The sequence below is a fragment of the Podarcis bocagei genome (genome assembly GCF_964188305.1).
Source record: "Podarcis bocagei genome assembly, chromosome: 9".
Classification (NCBI taxonomy): Eukaryota; Metazoa; Chordata; class Lepidosauria; order Squamata; family Lacertidae; genus Podarcis; species Podarcis bocagei.
Window position 1 is genome coordinate 75,362,904 of NC_138134.1, and position 23,538 is coordinate 75,386,441.

Sequence of the window (23,538 nt, forward strand, 5' to 3'; positions counted from 1 at the left end):
TGCGCTGATTTGCTTCCCCATCTGCGGAGCTGCCTCTCTCCCTGCTGGGCCCTTCTCCAGCATCATTTGAGAGCCTTCCCTCCGCCTCTAGCTCCGATGTCAGTTCCCTGACAGGTGCATATTATTATTATTATTATTATTATTATTATTATTATTATTATTATTATTATTAAATTTATTTATTTATTGTACCCTGCCCATCTGGCTGGGTTTCCCCAGCCACTGGGCGGCTTCTACAAAGACCAAAAATACACTAAAATGTCACACATTCAAAACTTCCCTGAACAGGGCTGCCTTCGGATGTCTTCTAAATGTCAGGTAGTTGTTTATCTCTTTGACATCTGATGAGAGGGCGTTCCACAGGGTGGGAGCCACCACCAAGAAGGCCCTCTGCCTGGTTCCCTGTAGCTTTGCTTCTCGCAATGAGGGAACTGCCAGAAGGCCCTCAGAGCTGGACCTCAGTGTCTGGGCAGAACAATGGGGGTGGAGACGCTCCTTCAGGTATACTGGGCCGAGGCCGTTTAGGGCTTTAAAGGTCAACACCAACACTTTGAATTGTGCTCGGAAATGTACTGGGAGCCAATGTAGGTCTTTCAAGACCGGTGTTATTTGGTCTCGGCAGCCGCCCCCAGTCACCAGTCTAGATTAGTTCTATCTACATTCTAATCCACATTCTGGATTTGTTGTAGTTTCTGGGTCACCTTGAAAGGTAGCCCTACGTAGAGCGCATTGCAGTAGTCCAAGTGGGAGATAACTAGAGCATGCACCACTCTGGCAAGACAGTCTACAGGCAAGGAGGGTCTCATCCTGCGTACCAGGTGGGGCTGGTAGACAGCTGCCCTGAATACAGAATGGACCTGTGCCTCCATGGACAGCTGAGAGTTCAAAATGACTCCCAGGCTGCGCACCTGGTCCTTACGGGGCACAGTTACCCCATTCAGGACCAGGGAGTCCTCCACACCCACCCGCCCCCTGTTCCCCCAAAACAGTACTTCTGTCTTGTCAGGAATGTATGAGAATGTATTGACTCATTTGGCTTAACTCCTTCTGGACTGAACCAATGCTTAGTCGTTGAGCAAATGCCCTGGTTCAATTCCTTGCATCTCCAGGTAGAAGAATCAGAGAACAGGGGCCGGGGAAGACCTTTTGCTGCCTCAGACCCTGGGGACATGCTGCCATTCAGAGCAGACATTGCTGGCCAAGATGGACACACTGCCTGGCTCCACTTCTCTCCTCCATAGTGAGGCACAAGGTGCTAATGTCAGGTCCCCTGGAATTTTTTGCTCCTTTTTCCTTTTTTGCCTTCCCTTTCTAGCCAAAGGACTAGAAACTTGTCTATTTGTTTTTATTTCAGATGGGGACAGAGCATCTCAGCATGCTGGGTTCCATACTCAAAATCGAAGTCCTCACTTGGTCAGTGTGTGCACCCATGAAAACGAAGAGCCCTACATAGAGATCTTGCCTCATCTATGGTCTGTTAACATAAACTGCTTCCTCTCTCTCAGTCCCTCGTGGCTATGACTATCCTTACGGGTCGTACGGTAAGGATAATCGAGGCAAATGAATGCGAAATGCCCTGGGCACTCGGGAAGAACTGTATAAATGTTAAGTATTATTATTACATAAGAGCTCCACAGCAGATGTCATGGCTTCTTCATCCTGGTGACTTCCAGATGTCGTGAGACTCCAACTCCCATCAGCTCCAGCCGGAATGGCCAAAGGTCAGGGGTGATGGGAGTTGAAGTCCAAATTATCTGGAGGGCGTCAGGTCAGGGAAAGCTGATCTAGGCCTTCTGTTGAGCATCCTTGCTACGGCCTCTCGGATATACAATTCTCGCTTGGCTTGCCAGCTAATTTCCTCTCCCTTACAAGGAGTTTACTAGGATCTTGTAATCCCCTCTCCCCAATTTCCACACATAGGAAAATTCTTGAAAGTGGCAAAACATTGTTTCCCCTTTATACCGCAAACGGCTGCCATAGATGCACAGATTTATTTGGGTCCTTTTGTGAACTAGCATCTTCCATAGACTTATTTGCAAAGCTGCAGGGGAACCGGATAATCGTTGCCCTGCTTTGGTAATGCCCATCCAGGTGAGCCCCCAATCCTTGGTGTGAGCGGGCAGCTGCAGGGAGGGTCTGCCTCCCTTAGTGAGTGACCACAACGCTTTTAAATGCCAACGTCCACATGGGCCGGCAGCCTTAGATGATGCCCTCGTGTTTCTCTGTGGCTTTCAGGGCTTCGTGCATGCTTGCGGCGGACAGCCTGCGGTTGATGTTGCGGTAGCTGCAGCGCAGGAGGTTCCAGAAAGTAGTCCTCAGGTCCCGGTTGAAGAGGGCGTAGATCAAGGGGTTGATGAGGGAGTTGGCATACCCCAGCCAGAGGAGAGTCCTCTCCAGCCTCAGTGGGATGCAGCTGCAGCGGCTGCCGCAGATGAACGGCCGGGCCGTTGACATCAGGAAGAAGGGGAGCCAGCAAAAGGTGAAGGCCCCCACAATGATGCCCAGAGTCCTGGCTGCTTTCTGCTCCCTCTTGAAGATGGAGATGTTCTTCCGGTCTTGGCGGAGGAATTTGGACAAGGTGGCACATTGCTCCACAGCCTTACTCCTCCTGGTGCTATGCTGGCGCCGGATGCCAGGCTCGATGCAGTAGGCTCCGTCTGGCTCGTAAGGCCTGGGGAAGTCCATGAAGCGGTGTTTTTGAGCGCTGGCCTTGGCTGCCTTGTAGATCCTGTTGTACATGACGAGCATGACGGCCATGGGTATGTAGAAGGCGACGCCGGTGGAGTAGACGGTGTAGCCAAAGTCCTGACTGATGAGGCACACCCGTTCCACCGTGATGTTCTTCGCCCAGCCAAACAAAGGGGGCAGAGTGATGGAGGCCGACAGGAGCCAAACGATGAACACCATCTTGGCCATCAACTTCCCGTCTTGCCTCACGGGATACGTCAGCGGCCGGGTTATTCCCAGGTACCTGGAAAACACCAAGGAAAGATTGCTAGGTTGGATTTGGCTCCGTCAAACCTTTATTAGGCATTAGATATATAAGGTACGTGGGTGGTGCTGTGGGTTAAACCACAGAGCCTAGGACTTGCCGATCAGAAGGTTGGCGGTTCGAATCCCCGCAGTGGGGTGAGTTCCTGTTGCTCGGTCCCAGCTCCTGCCAACCTAGCAGTTCAAAAGCACAAAGTGCAGGTAGATAAATAGTTACCGCTCCAGCGGGAAGGTAAACGGCGTTTCCGTGCACTGCTCTGGTTCACCAGAAGCGGCTTAGTCATGCTGTCCACATGACCTGGAAGCTGTACGCCGGCTGCCTCGGCCAATAAAGCGAGATGAGCGCCGCAACCCCAGAGTCAGTCACGACTGGACCTAATGGTCAGGGGTCCCTTTACCTTTACCTTATATAAGGTAAGGTAAAAAGGTAAAGGACCCCTGGACGGTTGAGTCCAGTCAAAGGTGACTATGGGGTTGTGGCGCTCATCTCAATTTTCAGGCTGAGGGAGCCGGCGTTTGTCCACAGACAGCTTTCCGGGTCATGTGGCTGGCATGACTAAACTGCTTCTGGCACAACAGGATACCGTGATGGAAACCAGAGTGCATGGAAACGCTGTTTACCTTCCCATCACAGTGGTACCTATTTATCTACTTGCACTGGTGTGCTTTTGAACTGCTAGTTTGGCAGGAGCTGGGACAGAGCAACGGGAGCTCACCCTGTGGCAGGGATCTGAACCGCCGACCTTCTGATCAGCAAGCCCAAGAGGCTCAGGGGTTTAGACCACAGCACCACCCGAGTCCCAATTAGAAATATAGGCCATCATAAAACATCCATATACATTTTAAAATATATATATACGAATAAACAGCCATGTAAAAATATGCAATAACGAGGATTTTCGTAACAAACGAAAACAGTACCCCCACAGTTTAAAAGGTCATAGATAGTTTAATTAGCCAAAGGCTTGGGAGAAGAGGAATATTCTTGCTTGGCACCTAAAGATGTATAATGAAGGCAACAGATGAGCCTCCCTCGGAGAGGATTCCACAAATGGGGAGCCACCACAGAAAAGGCCCATTCTTATGTTGCCACCCTCACGTGGAGGAGGCAGATGAAGAAGGGCCTCAGAGGATGATTCTCAGGGTCCAGGTAGGTTCATGCATGTTGTATGTTGTCTTCACACAGGCATGCCTATTTATGCCATATGCATTTTTTATACAAATTACTTGACTGGCAAACTGCACTGCAAAATTTGGGGAAGTGTGAATTTTTAAAAGGTGGCCACGTTTCGACTCTCATGCTATTTCAGAAAGGCAAATTAAGCAGGAACACCTTTAAATGTGACCTGAACACAATTCCCATCACTCGCATCACCCCCCGACACATGGAGCAGAACCAGTGGTTGAGGTGGAGCCATGTGCTTGTCATGCGCTGCGTCCAGGGTGAATTCAATCCCTGGTCTCTCCAGCCGGTGTCACAGTTAGCAGGGATGGGGAAAAGCTCAGTTCTCCCTTCCAAGGAGACGCTGCTCAGGGCTAGGTGGCTCGATGCTCTAACTCAGCAAAACAAAACTCCACACAGGTCACTTATTCCCTCTGCCCACGACACCATGGCTGCTGAACTGAGTTTCTTTTGGGCGATGCAAAGTGGGTCACAAATCTTTGCAGCAGTGAACACAGCCACCTTTTAACCACCCTCTCAGGAACTGCCACTGGAACCCACGTGGTAGGGTTTCTCTCTCTCTCTCTTTAAAAAATTACTCTGTTCTAATTACATCTCTTTGGTTACCAGGCAACAACGTGTGTGCTTGTCCTACAGGGGGTCCAGCTAGCTCTTGGAGTTAATGTAAAAATAGCAGGGTCCAGGGTCCGTTGCATAACCACGTTGCGGTGGCAGATCATATGGAGGACTGTTTGCAATTGCTGTAAGGATTTAATCAGCAAAACAGAAATGGGCATGCGTGGGCAGGCAGTGTCGTGACCCAGATCCCAGGAAATCTCTGTGACCCCAGAAACCCCCCCCCAAAGGTGCACTGGGATCTGGGCTGGTCAGGACGGATGAGAGTTGAGGTCCAAAACATCTGGAGGGAGCCGGGCTGAGAGAGCCGGGTTGAGAATAATTTTATTCTAATGGTCTAAATGCTGATTATGTTTATTGTGGAAGAAATGCCGGAATGACTGGATTTAGAAAGTTTAGAAAGGCAAAAGCTACACAGACATCCTTCGTGGAACAAGAGGTGTGTGACTATCTCAAACCACCCACCTCAAAAAATAAATTAAAAAAATTATGTTTATTTAGTTCACAAAAATTATACATCTCTCAGTTGTAAAAAAAAAACAAAATCAACCCACAAAAACAGCCTCAAAGCAGTTCACAAAAAAAGATAGAGCAACAAAATCATCAATAAGAAAATTTTAAACTTTAACAATGATAATTTAAAACTTTTGAAAAGTTAAGGTAACAGACTAAAAATAGATTAAACTTTGGCTGGGGCAACCCAATCAGATGGGCAGGGTATATGTAAACAACAATAACAACTTGCACCAACTATTTAACCATCTGGGTAGGCTTGTCTAAACAAGAATGTTTTTAGCAGGTGCCAAAAAGAGTGCCTGCCTGCTATCAAGTGGTGGGGAATTCCAAAGGGCAGGTGCTGCCACAGTAAAAGACTGAGTTCTTACCAATGAGAAATGGGTTTTATGTGGCACTTGTAACTGTGCCAGTTCTGCCAATTGCAGCAGTCGAGTGGGTGCATGTGGGGCCAGGCGTTCTTGTAGGCAAACTGGTCCCAAGTTGTTAAGCGCTTTGCATACTAATAACCCCACCTTGAACATGGGCCCAGTAGCAATTCAGCCACCGGTGCAGGTCTCAGATGGATGTAACAGGCGGAAGTTTCCGAGGCTTCCCAGAAAAGAGCACTCGGCTGAAAATTCCTCAGGACGGCAGAGTTTATTTCAGTTCAGTGTTTTTTAAAAAACAGATCCGTATTAGCAGTGCTTCCATCACCAGCAATGAAGTCCCCCTCCTCCATGTACACAGCATCTGGAAGGAGGCCGTGAAAAGACTTGCAAGGGATCGTTAAGTGATTAATTAATCTGTACTTTGATCTGGAGTCAAGTAAGGCTTAGAGAAGGGCGCTGCATGCATGCTTAAATGCTGTTCAGGGTCTGCTCCAGTTGCTGGGCACAGTGTCAGGTCCTATTTGCTTCGGTGACACCTGCAAGCAGCCAGCACCTCTCAGGATTTATTCATTTCAGAGCACGCAGAAGCCCGTCGAGACACACGTGAGGAGGGGTTGGGTGCCAGACCCACCGACAGCCATGCTGAGTCCCCAGGGACCACGTGCGCAAGACATGCAACACGCAGGGAGGTGTGGTGGTGTTTGTTTGTTTGTTTCCGATTTCTTTTATTGATTTTCCAAATTTATGAACAAACAAACAAACATTGATCCTAACTGTAATAATTCCACTTTTGTTAACATTATTGAATGACTTCCTCAAATCCCCCTGGCTGAATTTCAGTGAATAATAATAATAATAATAATAATAATAATAATAATAATAATAATAATAATAATAATTTATACCCCGCCCTCCCCAGCCAAGGCCGGGCTCAGGGCGGCTTACAAGCAATAATAAAAACAAGTTGAATGAATACAACTTAAAAACAAGATTAAAAGACAACATTAAAATATTGAAACATTAAAATATTAAAATGCAGCCTCATCACAGGAGGAGAAAGGAAAAAAGAAAGAGGGGGAGGGAATCAAATTGGCTCCAAGCCAAAGGCCAGGCGGAACAACTCTGTCTTACAGGCCCTGCGGAAAGAAATCAGATCCTGCAGGGCCCTGGTCTCATGAGGCAGAGCGTTCCACCAGGCCGGGGCCAGTGTTGAAAAGGCCCTGCCTCTGTTTGAGGCTAATCTGACTTCCTTAGGGCCCGGGACCTCTTGTTGTTGTTGTTTAGTCGTTTAGTCGTGTCCGACTCTTCGTGACCTCCTGGACCAGAGCACGCCAGGCACTTCTGTCCTCCACTGCCTCCCGCAGTTTGATCAAACTCATGCTAGTAGCTTCAAGAACACCATCCAACCATCTCATTCTCTGTCGTCCCCTTCTCCTTGTGCCCTCCATCTTTCCCAACATCAGGGTCTTTTCCAGGGAGTCTTCTCTTCTCATGAGGTGGCCAAAGTATTGGAGCCTCAGCTTCAGGATCTGTCCTTACAGTGAGAACTCAGGGCTGATTTCCTTCAGAATGGAGAGGTTTGATCTTCTTGCAGTCCATGGGACTCTCAAGAGTCTCCTCCACCACCATAATTCAAAAGCATCAATTCTTCGGCGATCAGCCTTCTTTATGGTCCAGCTCTCACTTCCATACATCACTACTGGGAAAACCATGGCTTTTACTATACGGACCTTTGTTGGCAAGGTGATGTCTCTGCTTTTTAAGATGTTGTCTAGGTTTGCCATCGCCTTTCTCCCAAGGAGCAGGCGTCTTTTAATTTTGTGACTGCTGTCACCATCTGCACTGATCATGGAGCCCAAGAAAGTAAAATCTCTCACTGCCTCCATTTCTTCCCCATCTATTTGCCAGGAGGTGACTGGGACCTCTAGGGTGCTGCTATTTATGGACCTTAAGGTCCTCCGTGGGGCACACCGGGAGAGGCGGTCCCATAGGTACGAGGGTCCTAGGCCGTGAATTTCAGTGTATATCATTGTAACAGTTTTCCAAAACTAATTTCTCATAACATTTACTTAGTCAAGTAACATCTTTCTTTCTTTTCATATTAACTTTAAACATATTGTTCTATAACATTACATATTTAAATCCTAAGCCAATCTGGTAATTGCAAGTATTTCTATTTAAATGATCTTAGCATATTTAGCTAAATAGTCCTTGAATTTCATCCATTCCTCCTGGTACTCCTCCTCCTTCTGGTCACGGACTCTTCCGGTCAAGTCGGCTAGCTCCCAAAAATCCATCATCTTCATCTGCCGTTCCTCCACTGTTGGCACTTCTTGTAATTTCGAGTTCTTGGCTAACAAAATCCTAGCAGCAGTTGTGGCGTACAAAAACAATCTAACATCTTTCTTGGGCAATTCCGGACCTATTATTCCAAGAAGGTGTGGTGGTGTTACTCACCCAACCTCCCATCAGTTGCGTCGCTGCTGAGGGGGCATGCGAGGTCGCAGTGGAGCAAATGCACCAGCGGAGCCAATCCTGCACTCCCTCTGGCGCGTCGACACTGCACCAACTTCCTGACTCCTCTCCCCCTCTAACCTCCCAGTAAGCAGCAATGATGCAACCGACTGGAGGTCAGGTGAGTGCTGCCATCACGCCCACACCATCCACCACCTGCAACACAGTCAAGTCAGGTGTGCCCAGCCCAAGCCAAAGGCGATGGACTTGTTAAGTACAATTGTTTAATTGACACTGAAATGGGGAATTCCCAAATGTACATTAACGAAGGCTTGAATGTGGGGATTTTCCACGGGGCTATATCGAATCCCCGCGACGGGGTGAGCTCCCGTTGCTCGGTCCCTGCTCCTGCCCACCTAGCAGTTCAAAAGCACGTCAAAGTGCAGGTAGATAAATAGGTACCGCTCCAGCGGGAAGGTAAATGGCGTTTCCGTGCGCTGCGCTGGTTTTGCCAGAAGCGGCTTAGTCATGCTGGCTACATGACCTGGAAGCTGTACGCTGGCTCCCTCGGCCAGTAAAGCGAGATGAGCGCTGCAACCCCAGAGTCGGTCACCACTGGACCTAATGGTCAGGGGTCCCTTTACCTTTTTTATATCGAATCCCCGCGATGGGGTGAGCTTCCATTGCTCAGTCCCTGCTCCTGCCAACCTAGCAGTTCGAAAGCACATCAAAGTGCAAGTAGATAAATAGGTACCACTCCGGCAGGAAGGTAAACGGCGTTTCTGTGCGCTGCTCTGGTCTCGCCAGAAGTGGCCTAGTCATGCTGTCCACATGACCCGGAAAAAATTGTCTGCGGACAAATGCCAGCTCCCTCGGCCTGTAAAGCGAGATGAGTGCCGCAACCCCAGAGTCGTCCGCGACTGGACTTAACTGTCAGAGGTCCTTTACCTTTTTTTTATATTGAAGCTAAAGAAAAGACTGAGCTCTAACTGAGTTGGTAACTAACTATTGTTGTTTTCTGCTAGCAAAAATGTGAGTGTTTAACCTTGGATCAAAGGTATCTCAGAGGGATGGATGAAGGGACCAATCACTCGAGCTGGGTTGGCCACCAAATGGGCCATCTCTTTAATGCAGAGGCGAGGAGCCTCAGGCCAAGGGAACAAGTGCAGCCCCTTAGATCTCTCTCCCTGGCCTTGCTACAGGGAACCAGGCAGAGGGCCTTCTCGGTGGTGGCACCCGCCCTGTGGAACGCCCTCTCATCAGATGGCAAAGAGATAAACAACTACCTGACATTTACAAGACATCTGAAGTCAGCCCTGTTCAGGGAGGTTTTAATGTGTGACATTTTGATGGATTTTTAATCCTTGTTGGAAGCCGCCCAGAGTGGCTGGGGAAACCCAGCCAGATGGGCGGGGTACAAATAATAAAATATTATTATTATTATTATTATTATTATTATTATTATTATTATTGCCTCCACCCCAGCCACTTGTGTTATCCCCAAGCAAAACCTCTCATTAGCCTTCCTTCTCACCTTCCTCAAGGGTTTTTGCCTGGCTAGGATTTGTCCTTGAACTCTGATCATGTCTCTTCCTTGTTTGGATGGAGGGCAGAGAGAGGGGTATGAGTATGTGTAGGAACCAGCCTGTTGTACAAAGCTATAAAAAATATTCGTTGTTCCACCTGCCTTTGCCTCTGGCCCTCCAAACACTGGCATGTGGCCCTTGGAAGATTGCCCAGAAGGAAAGACAGCCCTCAGGCTGGAAACAGCTCCCCATCCCTGCTACAAGGGACTTCTGCTTCGTAACCTATCTTTTTTTTTAAGCCACAACAGCAACAACAGGCAGTGATAAATGCGATTGCTGAACCCAGCTTGTGTACAATGGGCGCCCTTCACCGAAGAGGCTGCTCCTTTTTATTTCTCTGCATATTTATACTGAAGGGCAGTGCAGACATTTCCAAATAAATAAAATAAATCTCCACCTCTCAGACTTTATGGCTCCTTCTAACGGGAGCACCAAACATTAAATACGTGCAGTCTGGGATTGCTTTTGAATTCCACACGCCTACCCTTTGCATTCAGAGACGCTGCTGCTGTAACTTGCGCAATTAACTTTAAGTGTCTGCTTCCTAATTCTGCTCAGATTTCTTTCCTTTGTTTTTGTTTCAAAGATAGAAAGTCGCACAGACAAGGAATTAAGTGCACAGACTGGGGGGAGAAGAACAGGGTATTTTAAAAGCATCAAGGGATAGCTGTACAGTGCGGTGCAGAGTGCCAGACTAGGACCCGGGAGGGACACGAGTTCAAATCCCCACTTAGGCACGAACCTCACGGGGTGACCTCAGCCTAACCTACCTCACAGGATTGTTGTGGGGATTAAGAGAGGAGGGAGAGGTCCATGCGCACCCCCTTTTGTTCCTTGGACAAGTGGGATATAAATACCGCAAAGAAACAAATTCATTATCTTGGCAGATTTGGTTTGGATTTACAGTAGTGAGGCCCCCTTGGCTTCTAGACTTCCAGACCGTTTTGTAGCTGGGATTCAAGCACTTACCAGAAAATTCAGGATGTAAAATTAAAGTGGTTTGGGTGCAAGTCTCTCAGCCCCACTCACCTCACAGAGTGTTTGTTGTGGGGGAGGAAGGGAAAGGAGAATGTTAGCCGCTTTGAGACTCCTGAAGGGGAGTGAAAGGCGGGATATCAAATCCAAACTCTTCTCTTCTTCTTCTTCTCTTGCACCATAAACTGCTTTCAACCCCTCCCCAACTCCCCCCTCCCCTAGAAAGGAAAGCAATGGGAAAAGGCACTATGGCTTGACACAATCTCTCCACCAAGACATCATGATGAACAGCGGATGTTGCAACACCCAGCCATAATCTTTGTGCAAGCAAATCAAGGCGAATGCTCAATGAACAGGTTGTTTGGACGCAACGTGGCTCATTTGAAATGGGCTTAAATTTGTGGTATAGGCATTTCCTTGTGGTGTGAGGCTGTGCTAGAGCAGGGTGGACCCACACGGATAGAGCCCTTTTTTGGCAGCCCTCGGCAACATTTGACTCCCAGCCCTCGCACTGCCTTCTCAAAGCTGGGTAAGGAGGCAACAAAGTATGGCCCATGGCTTCTGTGTCAAAGTACTGTACTCTCAAAGTATCGACGTGTGCATAGGGGAAAGCTGCATTCAAATTTTTGATGGATTTTTGTGCAGACCCTTTAAAAATCAATCAATCAATCAATCAATCAATCAATCATGAACTGGTATGGAAAAGTGAAAAACGGAAAAGTAATTGTAATGAACAGATTACGTTAGTAGGACTGCAAGAAGTTTTGTAAGGAGGACAATTTGAAATATTGCAAGAAAGACTATGAGGAGAGTTATTAGTTAATGATAATTAAGAGTAATAGAGAAATTAAGAAATGCAGAATAAGTGATAGAGAATGAAAAATCATCAGAGGAGTTGATGGAAGACTAAAATATTGTATAAGATAAGTTACCGTATTTTTCGCCCTATAAGACGCACTTTTTCCCCTCCAAAAATGAAGGGGAAATGTGGGTGCGTCTTATGGGGCGAATGCAGGCTTTCGCTGAAGCCTGGAGAGCAAGAGCGGTAGGTGCGCACCGACCCCTCTCGCTCTCCAGGCTTCGCGGACCTCTCCTCAAGCAGCGGGAACGTTCCCACTGCTTGGGGAGAGTTGCCGGCATCCCGAAGCCTGCAAGCGCTGATCCCAGCACGTGCAGGCTTCGCGGATCTCTCCCCAAGCAGCGGGAACGTTCCCACTGCTTGGGGAGAGTTGCAGGCATCCCGAAGCCTGCGCGCGCTGATCCCAGCACGTGCAGGCTTCGCGGATCTCTCCCCAAGCAGCGGGAACGTTACCACTGCTTGGGGAGAGTTGCCGGCATCCCGAAGCCTGCAAGCGCTGATCCCAGCACGTGCAGGCTTCGCGGATCTCTCCCCAAGCAGCGGGAACGTTCCCACTGCTTGGGGAGAGTTGCAGGCATCCCGAAGCCTGCAAGCGCTGATCCCAGCACGTGCAGGCTTCGCGGATCTCTCCCCAAGCAGCGGGAACGTTCCCACTGCTTGGGGAGAGTTGCCGGCATCCCGAAGCCTGCAAGCGCTGATCCCAGCACGTGCAGGCTTCGCGGATCTCTCCCCAAGCAGCGGGAACGTTCCCACTGCTTGGGGAGAGTTGCAGGCATCCCGAAGCCTGCAAGCGCTGATCCCAGCACGTGCAGGCTTCGCGGATCTCTCCCCAAGCAGCGGGAACGTTCCCACTGCTTGGGGAGAGTTGCAGGCATCCCGAAGCCTGCAAGCGCTGATCCCAGCACGTGCAGGCTTCGCGGATCTCTCCCCAAGCAGCGGGAACGTTCCCACTGCTTGGGGAGAGTTGCAGGCATCCCGAAGCCTGCGCGCGCTGATCCCAGCACGCGCAGGCTTCGCGGATCTCTCCCCAAGCAGCGGGAACGTTCCCACTGCTTGGGGAGAGTTGCAGGCATCCCGAAGCCTGCAAGCGCTGATCCCAGCACGCGCAGGCTTCGCGGATCTCTCCCCAAGCAGCGGGAACGTTCCCACTGCTTGGGGAGAGTTGCAGGCATCCCGAAGCCTGCGCGCGCTGATCCCAGCACGCGCAGGCTTCGCGGATCTCTCCCCAAGCAGCGGGAACGTTCCCACTGCTTGGGGAGAGTTGCAGGCATCCCGAAGCCTGCGCGCGCTGATCCCAGCACGCGCAGGCTTCGCGGATCTCTCCCCAAGCAGCGGGAACGTTCCCACTGCTTGGGGAGAGTTGCAGGCATCCCGAAGCCTGCAAGCGCTGATCCCAGCACGTGCAGGCTTCGCGGATCTCTCCTCAAGCAGCGGGAGCCACCGCTGGGCTCCCACGGCTTGCAGAGAGCTGCCTGTTTGGGGGCTGGGGTCGGGGGAAGCTCGGGCTGCCCCAGCCCCGCGCCTGGGGGGGAAATAATTTTTTCCCTTTATTTCCCCCCCCCAAAACTAGGTGCGTCTTATGGGCCGGAGCGTCTTATGGGGCGCAAAATACGGTATATGTTATATGATTGTTGGAAATATGTTTTAAAAAACCAATAAAAATGTATAACAAAGGAAAAGTGAAAAACGAATATTCCAGTCCATTACTTCTCTCTCTCTCCCACACCCCCAGTTTTTCATTAACCCATCCCTACAAAAATTTGGCATTCCATGGCATCCTCCATACTCTCTGAGCTGAAACCGCTACCTTTGAAGGTGATCCGGACTCTGCAATTAATCCAGAATGCGGCAGCTAGACTGGTGACTGGGAGTGGCCACCGGGACCACATAACACTGGTTCTGAGAGATCTGCATTGGCTCCCATTATGTTTCTGAGCACAATTCAAAGTGTTGGTGTTGACCTTTAAAGCCCTAAACAGCCTCGGTCCTGTATACCTGAAAGAGCGTCTCCACCCCCATCTTTCAGCCCAGACACTGAGGTCCAGCGCTGATGGCCTTCTGGCGGTTCCCTCACTGCGAGAAGTGAGGTTACAAGGACCCAGACAGAGGGCCTTCTCAGTGGTGGTGCCCACCCCGTGGAATGCCCTCCCTTCAGATGTGAAGGAAATAAGCAGCTATCTTCTCTTTAAAAGACATCTGAAGGCAGCTCTGTTTAGGGAAGTTTTTAATGTTTGATTATATTTTTAATATTCTGTTGGGAGCTACTCAGAGTGGCTGGGGAAACTCAGCCCGATGGGTGGGGTATAAATAAATTATTATTATTATTATTATTATTATTATTATTATTATTATTATTATTATTTTCAGTTTCACCCCTCTCAACATTCTGCAGCACTGAGTACACGCCATCTTCATTGGGCTGTTTTGTTTTTGGGAGGGGTGATGTTCTACAGATTCTCCTTACTCCTACATCTGCAAGTCTCCGATTTCCCCCAAGCCTGCTGGCATCTCCCTGTGGCTGTTCTCAATACATAAATAAAGACACTCAGACAACTGAATTGGTTAGACTATCGGGTGACCTCCGTCAGGAAATGTCACCTTTAGGCCACGCATACCATCCTCTTAATTTCCCTGTACTTCAGTGAGAAACTTAGAGAGAGTTTCATTTGCAGTTGAGTACAGAGCACACCAGACAATGACAGTGATTCTAAATAATCGGCCTGGTTAAGGTTTTCTGTATGCACGACATGTGCTCTGCCTCTAAGCAATGACTCTGCCCATCTGAATTCAATCTTCACGCATCCTCGTACTGTTCCCAATCTGATCTGAATGCAAAGACTGTACACCCACATCCACGATCATCATCCATAAGGTAGTTGCTTATTTAGCGGTGCTCCTTCAATAGCATACATTTCACATTCAGCAGCAATAAATTATCAGGGACCATAGGTGGTATCCAACACGCTCGTTCTGTTCACGCAAGGATTTGTACGTATAAAATGGAACCTCTCTCCTACTTCTTCCCCTGAGTGCACTCCATGCCTTCTCCAAATTTGCTTCGGAAAGGTTTTATTTTGGGGGGGGGGAGGAGAGGGGAGAAAGTTCCTTCGCACAAGGGCAAATCCTTGCGCCGAAAGAATGAGTTGCGTAGCAAATGCTCTAGCCGGGGGTTTCCTGTTTTGATCTAGATCTAGACCTTTCTCAACTCCAATCATCCCTAGCTAGCAGGAACAGTGGTCAGGGGATGGTGGGAGTTGTAGTCCAATGACATCTTGGACCCAGGGTTGAGAAAAGCTGGTCTAGATGACCTGCAAAGGCCATGTGCGCATTTTGTGGGATGTGAAACACAAGAGCAGTCAAGTACAACATTCCTAGAGTGAACATGTTTACACATGGGGAGGAATGTTTGTCCAGCCAGCAGGTAAACTTCCTGTTTCCTTCTGGGCTGGGACAGACTTCCTCTGCATGTGACTAGAGGTGGGCGTGGCCTCACCTGTGCAGGTAACAACAAAAGCACAGGGCAGGGCAGCCATCTCTCTCTCTTTGACTACATGCACCGAAGAAGCAACATCTGCTTAGCCAAAGATGCTCTCTTGGCTTCAGCCAAGAGAGGACAAAGGGACTGTCTTCTTATGAGATATTTTCCAGGTAAATGTCACTTTTCTAAGCTAAGTCTGCCTTCTGGGATCCAACTGTGAGCAGAATGTGAGTAAACTCTTTATACTTTTATAGAAGACTGTGTCGTGTCTTATCTTTTATGAGGGAATAAGGGGAAAATACCAGAACAGTTATAGAGGCTTTAGTGAGCCTGAGCAAACGCATCTGCTGTGAGTTTAAAAGGGGGACTGTTACTCTGCTAAATTGTGAACTTGTTAACACAAGTTGGAAAGGCTATAATAAAACAATATGTCCTCTCCTGCATCCCTGAACATTCCCACAACAATCCAATGATTCTATGAACCTGGACAGTCTCTTCTCTGTTTTCTGCCCCTGCTGCTGTTTCCACTGAACATTTCCACACGCATACGCGCACAAAAACACATAATTCTATGGGCCTATGATTCGCAAAACAGGAGACCATCCTTACCGGTCCACGCTGATGACGCAGAGCGTCATGATGGATGCAGTGCAGCACATGACGTCCATGGCAATGAAGACGTTGCAGAAGACCTCCCCAAAGAGCCACTCCCCTCCCACCAGGTCGGTGATGATGACGAAGGGCATGACGGCAAAGGCCACAGACAAGTCAGCCGCAGCCAAGGAGACCACCAGGTAGTTGGACGGCTGGCGGAGCTTTTTGACGATGCATACGGAGATGACGACCAAGCTGTTGCCCGCAATGGTCAGCAGAGTGATGACCGAGAGGACCGTCCCGATGATGACCTTCTCAGTGTCCCCGTACAGCAGTATATCCTCCCCGCAGTCCGTGGCGTTGGTGGCATTGGCGGGCAGCAGAAGGTCTGGCTCAGGGGACGCGGAGGGTCCTTCAGGCATGAATGGAGCTGAGGGTGACTTCCGGGTGGAATACTCCTGACCCGAATCCTCCACGGCGAGAAGATGTTGTTCCGAAAACGGGCTGGGGCCGATCCTGACCAACATGCTTCGAGCAGACCGCTGTGCAGAGAAGAGACACGAGCTTGTTATTATTTCAGGCCAATTGCTTCAGCTGCAAAAAAATAAAATAAAACAAACCTCCGGCAAGTTAGAGGCAGCAAATGGAGACTGATGCAAATTCGCAGATGTGTGCTTTGTCTGCTTCCCCACCGATGCTCTCAGATGCTCTCCTACTTGGAAATAAAATGCAGCACTCGGATACAGAAATTATCAGGGCCGGCCCTACCGTTAGGTCAATTGATTCAGCTGCCTCTGGCAACAGATGCTGGTGTGCCAAGGAGAGGGGTTATTCCTGGCCATTCCTGCTGAGCAGAGCTGCTCTTAAGCTCAGCAGTTGCCTCAGGGGTGGGGTGGGAACCCTGTCTCACTGCCGGTGTTGAAATATGAGTTAACTTCCACTCTGCTCCCCTATGTGGAATAAGGAGAGGACATCTGGCCTACTCCTTCGGGTAGTCATAAAGCAGGATATCAAATCCAAACTCTTCTTCTTTGCTTTAAAGTAAAGGGACCTCTGACTGTTCGGTCCAGTCGTGACCGACTCTGGGGTTGCGGCGCTCATCTCGCTTTATTGGCTGAGGGAGCCGGCGTACAGCTTCCGGGTCATGTGGCCAGCATGACTAAGCTGCTTCTGGCGAACCAGAGCAGCGCACGGAAATGCCGTTTACCTTCCTGCCGGAGCAGTACCTATTTATCTAAGTGCACTTTGGCGTGCTTTCAAACTGCTAGGTTGGCAGGAGCAGGGACCGAGCAACGGGAGCTCGCCCCGTCGCGGGGATTCGAACTGCCGACCTTCTGATCAGCAAGTCCTAGGCTCTGTGGTTTAACCCACAGCACCACCCGCTTCCCATTTCTTTGCTTTAGGCAACATAAAATCTTGAGCCAGCCATAAACCCCATTCACACACACTGCTCACCTGCCACTCTCATACACACACGGTCTGAGGCAGTCTTTGCCAACCTGGTGCCCTCTAGCTGATTTGGACTACAGCTACCAGGGAGCAGGGAGCATTGAAGGGCATCAGGCTGGACAGAGGCTAGTTTAAGAGTTCACCAATGGTGGAATTGTGGCCTTTCCACCAACAGCAGTTGTTCCCGGACTCTATGGGCGGAGAATCCTTGACACTTCGAAGCAGTTGGGAAATGTTTGTGAGCATTCCATGACACCCCAGCAGCTTAAGCAAACAGCTGATTTCAGCCAACTCAATCTAGTTCTCTCGCTAGCTCATAGCTAGGGAGGTTTGAAAGACGGCAGCCTGCCTTGATCTGATGGAGGAGATGGGAAGTTGGCAAAAGCATTTATGTGGATCTGTGAGTTGCATGCTTTATATACTGCAGACTAACTTCTGCAGGCAAAGATTACCCAATTTCAGGATGCACTGCGACTAAGAGAATAAATAGTTAAGACAGCTCGTGTAAGCATAGTTATCAGTCTCCTTTTCAACGCTTATTCTTCGCCGTCTCCTTTTTAAATATATATTCTATGTTTCCCCAAGTGCAGTTCAATCATAATGAAACGGGCACGGTAAAATATAGGGCCGTTACGCTGAATTACCCACTGGTCCATTAATAAAACTGGCATAAATCTGCAAATGTTTGAAAAGAATTGTCCTAAAGCAAAAAAGAGAGGCATGGTTTCTTTGCTAGATGATGATCTCATAGCAGGTATAATCTTCCAAGAAGTGGCATTTCCTCCTTCGTCAAAGAGCAGAGGCATGTCGCTTTTAAGACAGTACTCGCCACCTGCAATTCTTATAAGTCCTTTTATTAAAAATAATATTTTTTTATAAAAAAAAAACCCTGCTGCCTACAGCATCTTTTTAGTAGATCGGAAGTGCTTGAAATTGCTAAATCGTGCTGATGAATCATTTAGATATTATAGCTGCACTAATATTATCAGGAAGATTTATTCTATGTAGTCATTACAATATGAATCGGCTCTTCTACACTGCGGAGAGCTGAGTGCAAATTCTGATGTGCAACCGAGAGGTCAGCAATCATTTGGGCCTACCGTTTTCCTGATTCATTGCTACAGTCTTCCCCAACCGAGTGCCCTCTCGTTGTTGTAGAACTATAACTCCTGCCAGCCCCAGTCGCCATGGCCATTGCGATGGGAATTGTAGTGCAAAATATCTGGAAGGTTGGGAAAGGGTGCTGCTGAATCCACCCCAACAAATCTCCTCACTAAAGGATCACTCTCTTTATTAATATTGTTTGCTTCGGAAATATGAGCACTGGCAGGGCACAAATTCTGAGGCCGGACCCTTCCCCTGTAAACAACACATTTTTGCAGTGTTAGTCAATATGGCAGCCTTCAGGTGTTGTTGGACTACTTCTCCCATGATTCCATGCTGCTTGGGGCTGATGGAAGTTGAACAGGCAACTCCCCATTCATGCTCATTCAAGGCACACACAACCGCACATGTGTGCATCGCTGTGAACCTAGAAGTGGCATGAAAAGGGGCAAAAACAGCCCCAAAAGGAATGGCAGATGAAGATGATGGACTTTTCGGAGCTAGCCGACCTGACTGGAAGAGTCCGCTCCTTGAAGGAGGAGGAGTACCAGGACGACTGGATGAAATTCAAAGACTATTTAGTTAAATATGCTAAGATAACTTAATTGGAAAAACTTGCAAATACCAGATAGGCTTAGGATTTAAATATGTGATGTTAGAGAATAATATGTTTAAAGTTAAAATGAGAAGGAAGAAAGATGTTAAGTGACTAAGTTAATTTTATGAGAAAATTGGTTTTGGAAAACTGTTACAAAGATATACAATGAAACTCAGCCAGGGGGATTCAAGGAAGCCATTTAACAATGTTACTAAGATTGGATTAAGTATAGTTCAGATAAATGTTTGTTTGTTTGTTTAAAATTCTGGAAAATCAATAAGAAAAATTGAGGGGGGGGGGAAACAGCCTCGAAAGATTGTGGAAACAGCAAAAAAAAAAGGCAATCCTATGAGCTCTTGTCCCAGCCTTTGAGCAGTGGCATAGCTAGTCGCTCGGGTGCCCGGGGCGGCGCGCGTGCCCTGCAGCTGGGGGCGGAGCAAGCCGCCCATGGGGGGGGGGAGCTGCCTGTGGGGGCAGGGCGGGCTAAGCCTCCCCCTCAGCTGTAGGACAGCTGAGGTGGTGGGCAGACACAAGCCCTGCGCTGCTCGAAAAAGCAGCACAAAACTTGCAGGCAGTCCGCCAACCGCCTCCCCCTCAGGAGAGGCGCGTGGCTCAGGCACGATGCAGGCCCCGTGGTGTGGCACCCAGTGCCCCCCGCCTCACCTAGCTATGCGTCTGGATTAGGCAGATTTATGGGGGAGAGGGCTGTGGAAGGCTACTAGCCATAAAGGCCATGCTCTGCCTGCAAATTTGGAGGCAGAAATGCTTCTGGTTTTTAGAAATCACTTGAGGGGAGAGTGCTCCTGCCGTGGCGTAGGAAGAGGGGGGTGCGGCAGGTGCAGGAATTATTATTTTTCAAAAACACATATTTTTGTCAGTTTGTCACCCCCCCACACACAGTGATGACACCTGGGGCGGCCTGCACCCACCACACGCCCCCTTCCTACGCCACTGCCTTTGAGGTCTGTGGAGAGTTGGAGCTTGAGCAAGGAGATAAGATAGAACTTTATTCGCATTAGCCAATGGCCATAGCAACAGTAAAACATTACAGTATACGCAGAAAAGGGAATTTGACGTAAGAGCACAATTTAAAGTCCCGAATCAGCCGTCAGTTAGTGGCCCTTATTCTGATTGCCCCTGCTATGAACCTAGCAACCTTTGAGCAAGGAGGCTTGCGGGGAGCGAATGTGATGGAGTTTGGTGGACATGGTAAGTGCTGATTATTTTTTAAAAAGGGGTTTTTCAAGGGTTTACAGATGTTTAGAGGGTGCTTGCAGGCTTTTCCAGTTGTGCTCCAGATATACCCAATTTCACTCAGACGTGTGCTGCCTCAGAACGTAATACCCCACATTACCTCACGTGTAATCCAACAACATCTGGAAGGTAGCGTTCTGGCTACCCCGGTTTTGTAGCATCAGATAGTGGGCACAATCCAAATGGACATTCTCTACTGTGTTTTTACACCGTAAAAACGATGCCGGGGCAGAGAAGCCAACAGAACCAATGATAGACAGGGATGGAGCCAGTGACAGGTAGTGCCAATTAATTCTACATTCCCCCCCCCCCGTTGTTCTCCCTGCAAAAGCGAGACTAGGGAGGAGAAGGAAACAGGCAAGATCATCCTCTGGGCCGGTCAAAAGAAGGCAGGCAGGTTTGGAAGAATCAAGGCTGATGTTTGTGGGGCATTGACCTGTTTGCATTAATGGAGTAGCCTCCACACGATCTTCTTCCATTTCAAAGGGGCTCGCTTGGGCAAACCTCTGAGTTGGAAGTACAAGCTTAGGGTCACCCAGCAGTTTCTCCAAGCAAGATATTGCCTTAATCTCAGATCCGTTTTTTTTTCTGTTTCCTTTGCAGGTACCTCTTCCAAACCAGCGTTTGGGTCACCGGTGGCTGGAGCGGAAGGTGGGAGAAATGGCCCGGTCCCATTCATGACTGATTTTAGAAGACTTCAAAAGGTGGAGGGAGAACGTGATTTGCTGGAGTTGAGAAGGGATGTCACTTGTGGATTTCATTAAGGGACCTCCCCATCCCCCACATTCTTTCTTCTCTAATTAGGGAACTAGATTAAATGTTGCAGCCAAGTCACTGGGAAGGGATGTGGGAAGGAGTTGGAAAGTCTAATATTGGATTGATTTTATATATTCAAGTGTGAATTCATTGATGCATATTGCAAAGGTACACACACACACACACACACACACACACACAGAAAATTCTCCTTTAGTAAAATAGCCTGAGACATCCAAATTGTTCAGATAATCAGAAGTGCAGATAAATCAAATTGGTGAGTTAAAATTTAGAGAGAGAGAGAAAGAGATTATCATGACAGACAATGAATTCTAATCATCAAGAAGTTCCGAAAACTGAGCAGTGGCAATAAGACTTCTAATCCAGCATGCAAACATAATTATGTTCATAGCTCTCGTGGTATCCATTCCTCAACTTTTTTCTGCCTTTCACCCACATCCTGGTATTTACACTGGAAGGTCCTTGAGACCAGGGACCTCATTTTACACAAATGGTACCGTGGAAGTATTAAACAATATGCCCTCTATTTAGCAAGGTTTGCATTAAGGAACTCAATGGCCATATATAGCCTAGAAGAGCCTTCCTTGACTTGGTGCACCCCCTATGTTTAGACTACACCCATCAGTCCCAGCTGATGGGAATTGTAGTACAAAACAACTGGCCAGCACTAGGTGGGGGAAACTGGCCTACCACAGCCAGCAGCTGAATAAAATGATATTTAGGGACACCATCTGAAGGCAACAGGGATGGGCTGCCAACCACAGAGAGGGCATTTGAACTTGGCAGCAAACAAGCCTTGACTGGATGTCTTCAGCCAACGTGAGATCTAGCAAAGGTTTTATTTGCAAATGGGATGTGTAGGAGAGTGGGAGCTTGTGGGGGTCAGACTTTAGGACCTTTAGGTGCCCCGCTTCTCTTAAGAGAGTTGGCACTCCTTTATTCGCAGAGTGATAGACATCACTCTCCCAAATCCCATCTCTTTAAACACCATGGATGCTTGGACCATTTTAGATTTCATGCGTGCCACGCAGGCAAAGCATTAGGCAGTGAAACAACCTCTGCACCCCACATAGTCGTGCTGAACTGCAACATCACCCCAGGTTAGACGTCTTCCTGAGTGCCCATTAGTACTCGCATCTCTCTGTCTCGTCTCCCTCGGCTGTTAACAATGAATCGGCTGCGCTCTTTCGGAGAGAGATGCATCTTCTCAAAAGTCTCTCTCCTGCCCACTCCCCTTAAAAACACTTTAAACAAATGCCAAACATCTACTGCAGAAGAAGTACAACTTCTCCCCTTCCCCCACTGTGCCCTGCAAAATCCCAGGCTGAGAGTGGCTTTCTGCACATAGCGCATGAGAGGCTGCCCCTCTGATAACTTCAGGTACCCTTCCTGCGAAAGAATGTGGGAAAAAGAAGTCTCACCTCTAAGGCAGCGAGGAGGGAGAAATGTCAGGCAGGAGATGGCTTTTGCCTGGTCTCTTGAGATGGACATCTTCTGTCCAGGAGCACAGAGTCCCTTTACCTTTTTGAAATTGCTGGAGACTCTTCAAGCCTGACTTTCAGTGGTCCAAGCATTCCCTGAGAAAGATCCAAGAGTGAAAAGGATGGCTGCAGGTCGCCAGGTTACATCCTCTGGAGGCTGCTTCTATTTCCCGGGCAAGCTAGGAACTGCCACAGCAGGAGGAGGAGATGCAAAGAAGCAGGCTCCCTCAACTCTCTCTCTCCCCCCCCTCTCCCCCTCCCCTCCTAAGCATCATTCTGCTGCAGACACACAGAGAGTGGCAAGGAAACACCAGGCTGGTCTTGGCGGCTGCTGCAAAAACTCAGGGAGAACAGCCTGGGGGATCTCTTCTCGTTTCCCTGAGCAGAAAGAGAATCTAGGCCTCTCCCATTCCATCCTTCCTTGCCAGGGCATCAGCAACCTGGACTGCCGGAGGCGAGCTGCGCGAGGAAGGAAACGAGCCTTGTCAGGGCTGCAAGAATTGCCACGAAGGTGCAATCGATTCTGTCACACTTCTTTTGCTGGTTTTTTCGAGGGAGCATCGAGAAAAGCCCAGTGGAGACGCCTTGCAGGAACCTCGCTGGAGCGAATGGTGGTAGCCGGAAGGTTAAAGTCTTTCATCTGCAAGTAAACCAAGACCTGCTATTGTTTCCTTTCAGCCAGACTAAAAATATACCTTCTTTATATGAGAACCCTTTCTTTATATATTGAAGTCTACACAGATCATCTGAACAAGCAACCTCAAACCTAAAAAGGATGACTTCATTCGTTAAGATTTGGGAGCTGGTTAATTGGATCACAGTTGTCACCATAACAAAACCTCAGCGTTGCAAAATGAAAAGTTTTCAGTCATGAGAAACCTGCTATGGATATATAAAGCATTTCTGCATCGTCAAATATTATTTAAAATTTAATGGTTTCCCCCCCTTACAATGCTATTTTAGATGTCATCCCCGTCCCCCTGCTTATGTCTGAATGTATGGGTTTTACACCCTTCCCCCCTTTTGAAATTATGATTTTTAAATGTATGTATATATTCTTTCCCTAATAATATTGTTCAAAGTGTAAACTTTTCCAAAGTGTCAGGAAAAAAGAGGATCTTGTAAAACCTGAGCTGTATTATCAAATTTCTCTCCTGGCTACCACTACTGCAGGACTGAATCTAAGCCAGGCCTGTGTTCAAAGGCCTGTGGTGTTCAGTGTTGAAAGTCATCCACAGAGCATGTGAAGTAAAATT

General features: G+C 48.4%; 1 protein-coding gene across 2 annotated transcripts; it reads right to left on the minus strand.

The window, feature by feature from the left end:
• Nucleotides 1-252: 252 nt before the first annotated feature.
• Nucleotides 253-23,242, minus strand: LOC308594257 (5-hydroxytryptamine receptor 7-like). Of its 2 annotated transcripts, none has more exons than XM_081207192.1 (3): nucleotides 22,223-23,242; nucleotides 15,635-16,161; nucleotides 253-2,971 (listed from the first exon to the last, which is right to left on the minus strand). In XM_081207192.1, the coding sequence occupies exons 2-3, from the start codon at nucleotides 16,144-16,146 to the stop codon at nucleotides 2,200-2,202; spliced, it is 1,284 nt and encodes a 427-aa protein (XP_081063318.1). In that variant the 5' UTR covers nucleotides 16,147-16,161; nucleotides 22,223-23,242; the 3' UTR covers nucleotides 253-2,199. The 2 variants fall into 2 exon arrangements, with proteins under 2 accessions (XP_081063318.1, XP_081063319.1); XM_081207193.1 differs by lacking the exon at nucleotides 22,223-23,242 and adding an exon at nucleotides 20,125-20,305.
• Between the last annotated feature and the right edge of the window lie 296 nt (nucleotides 23,243-23,538).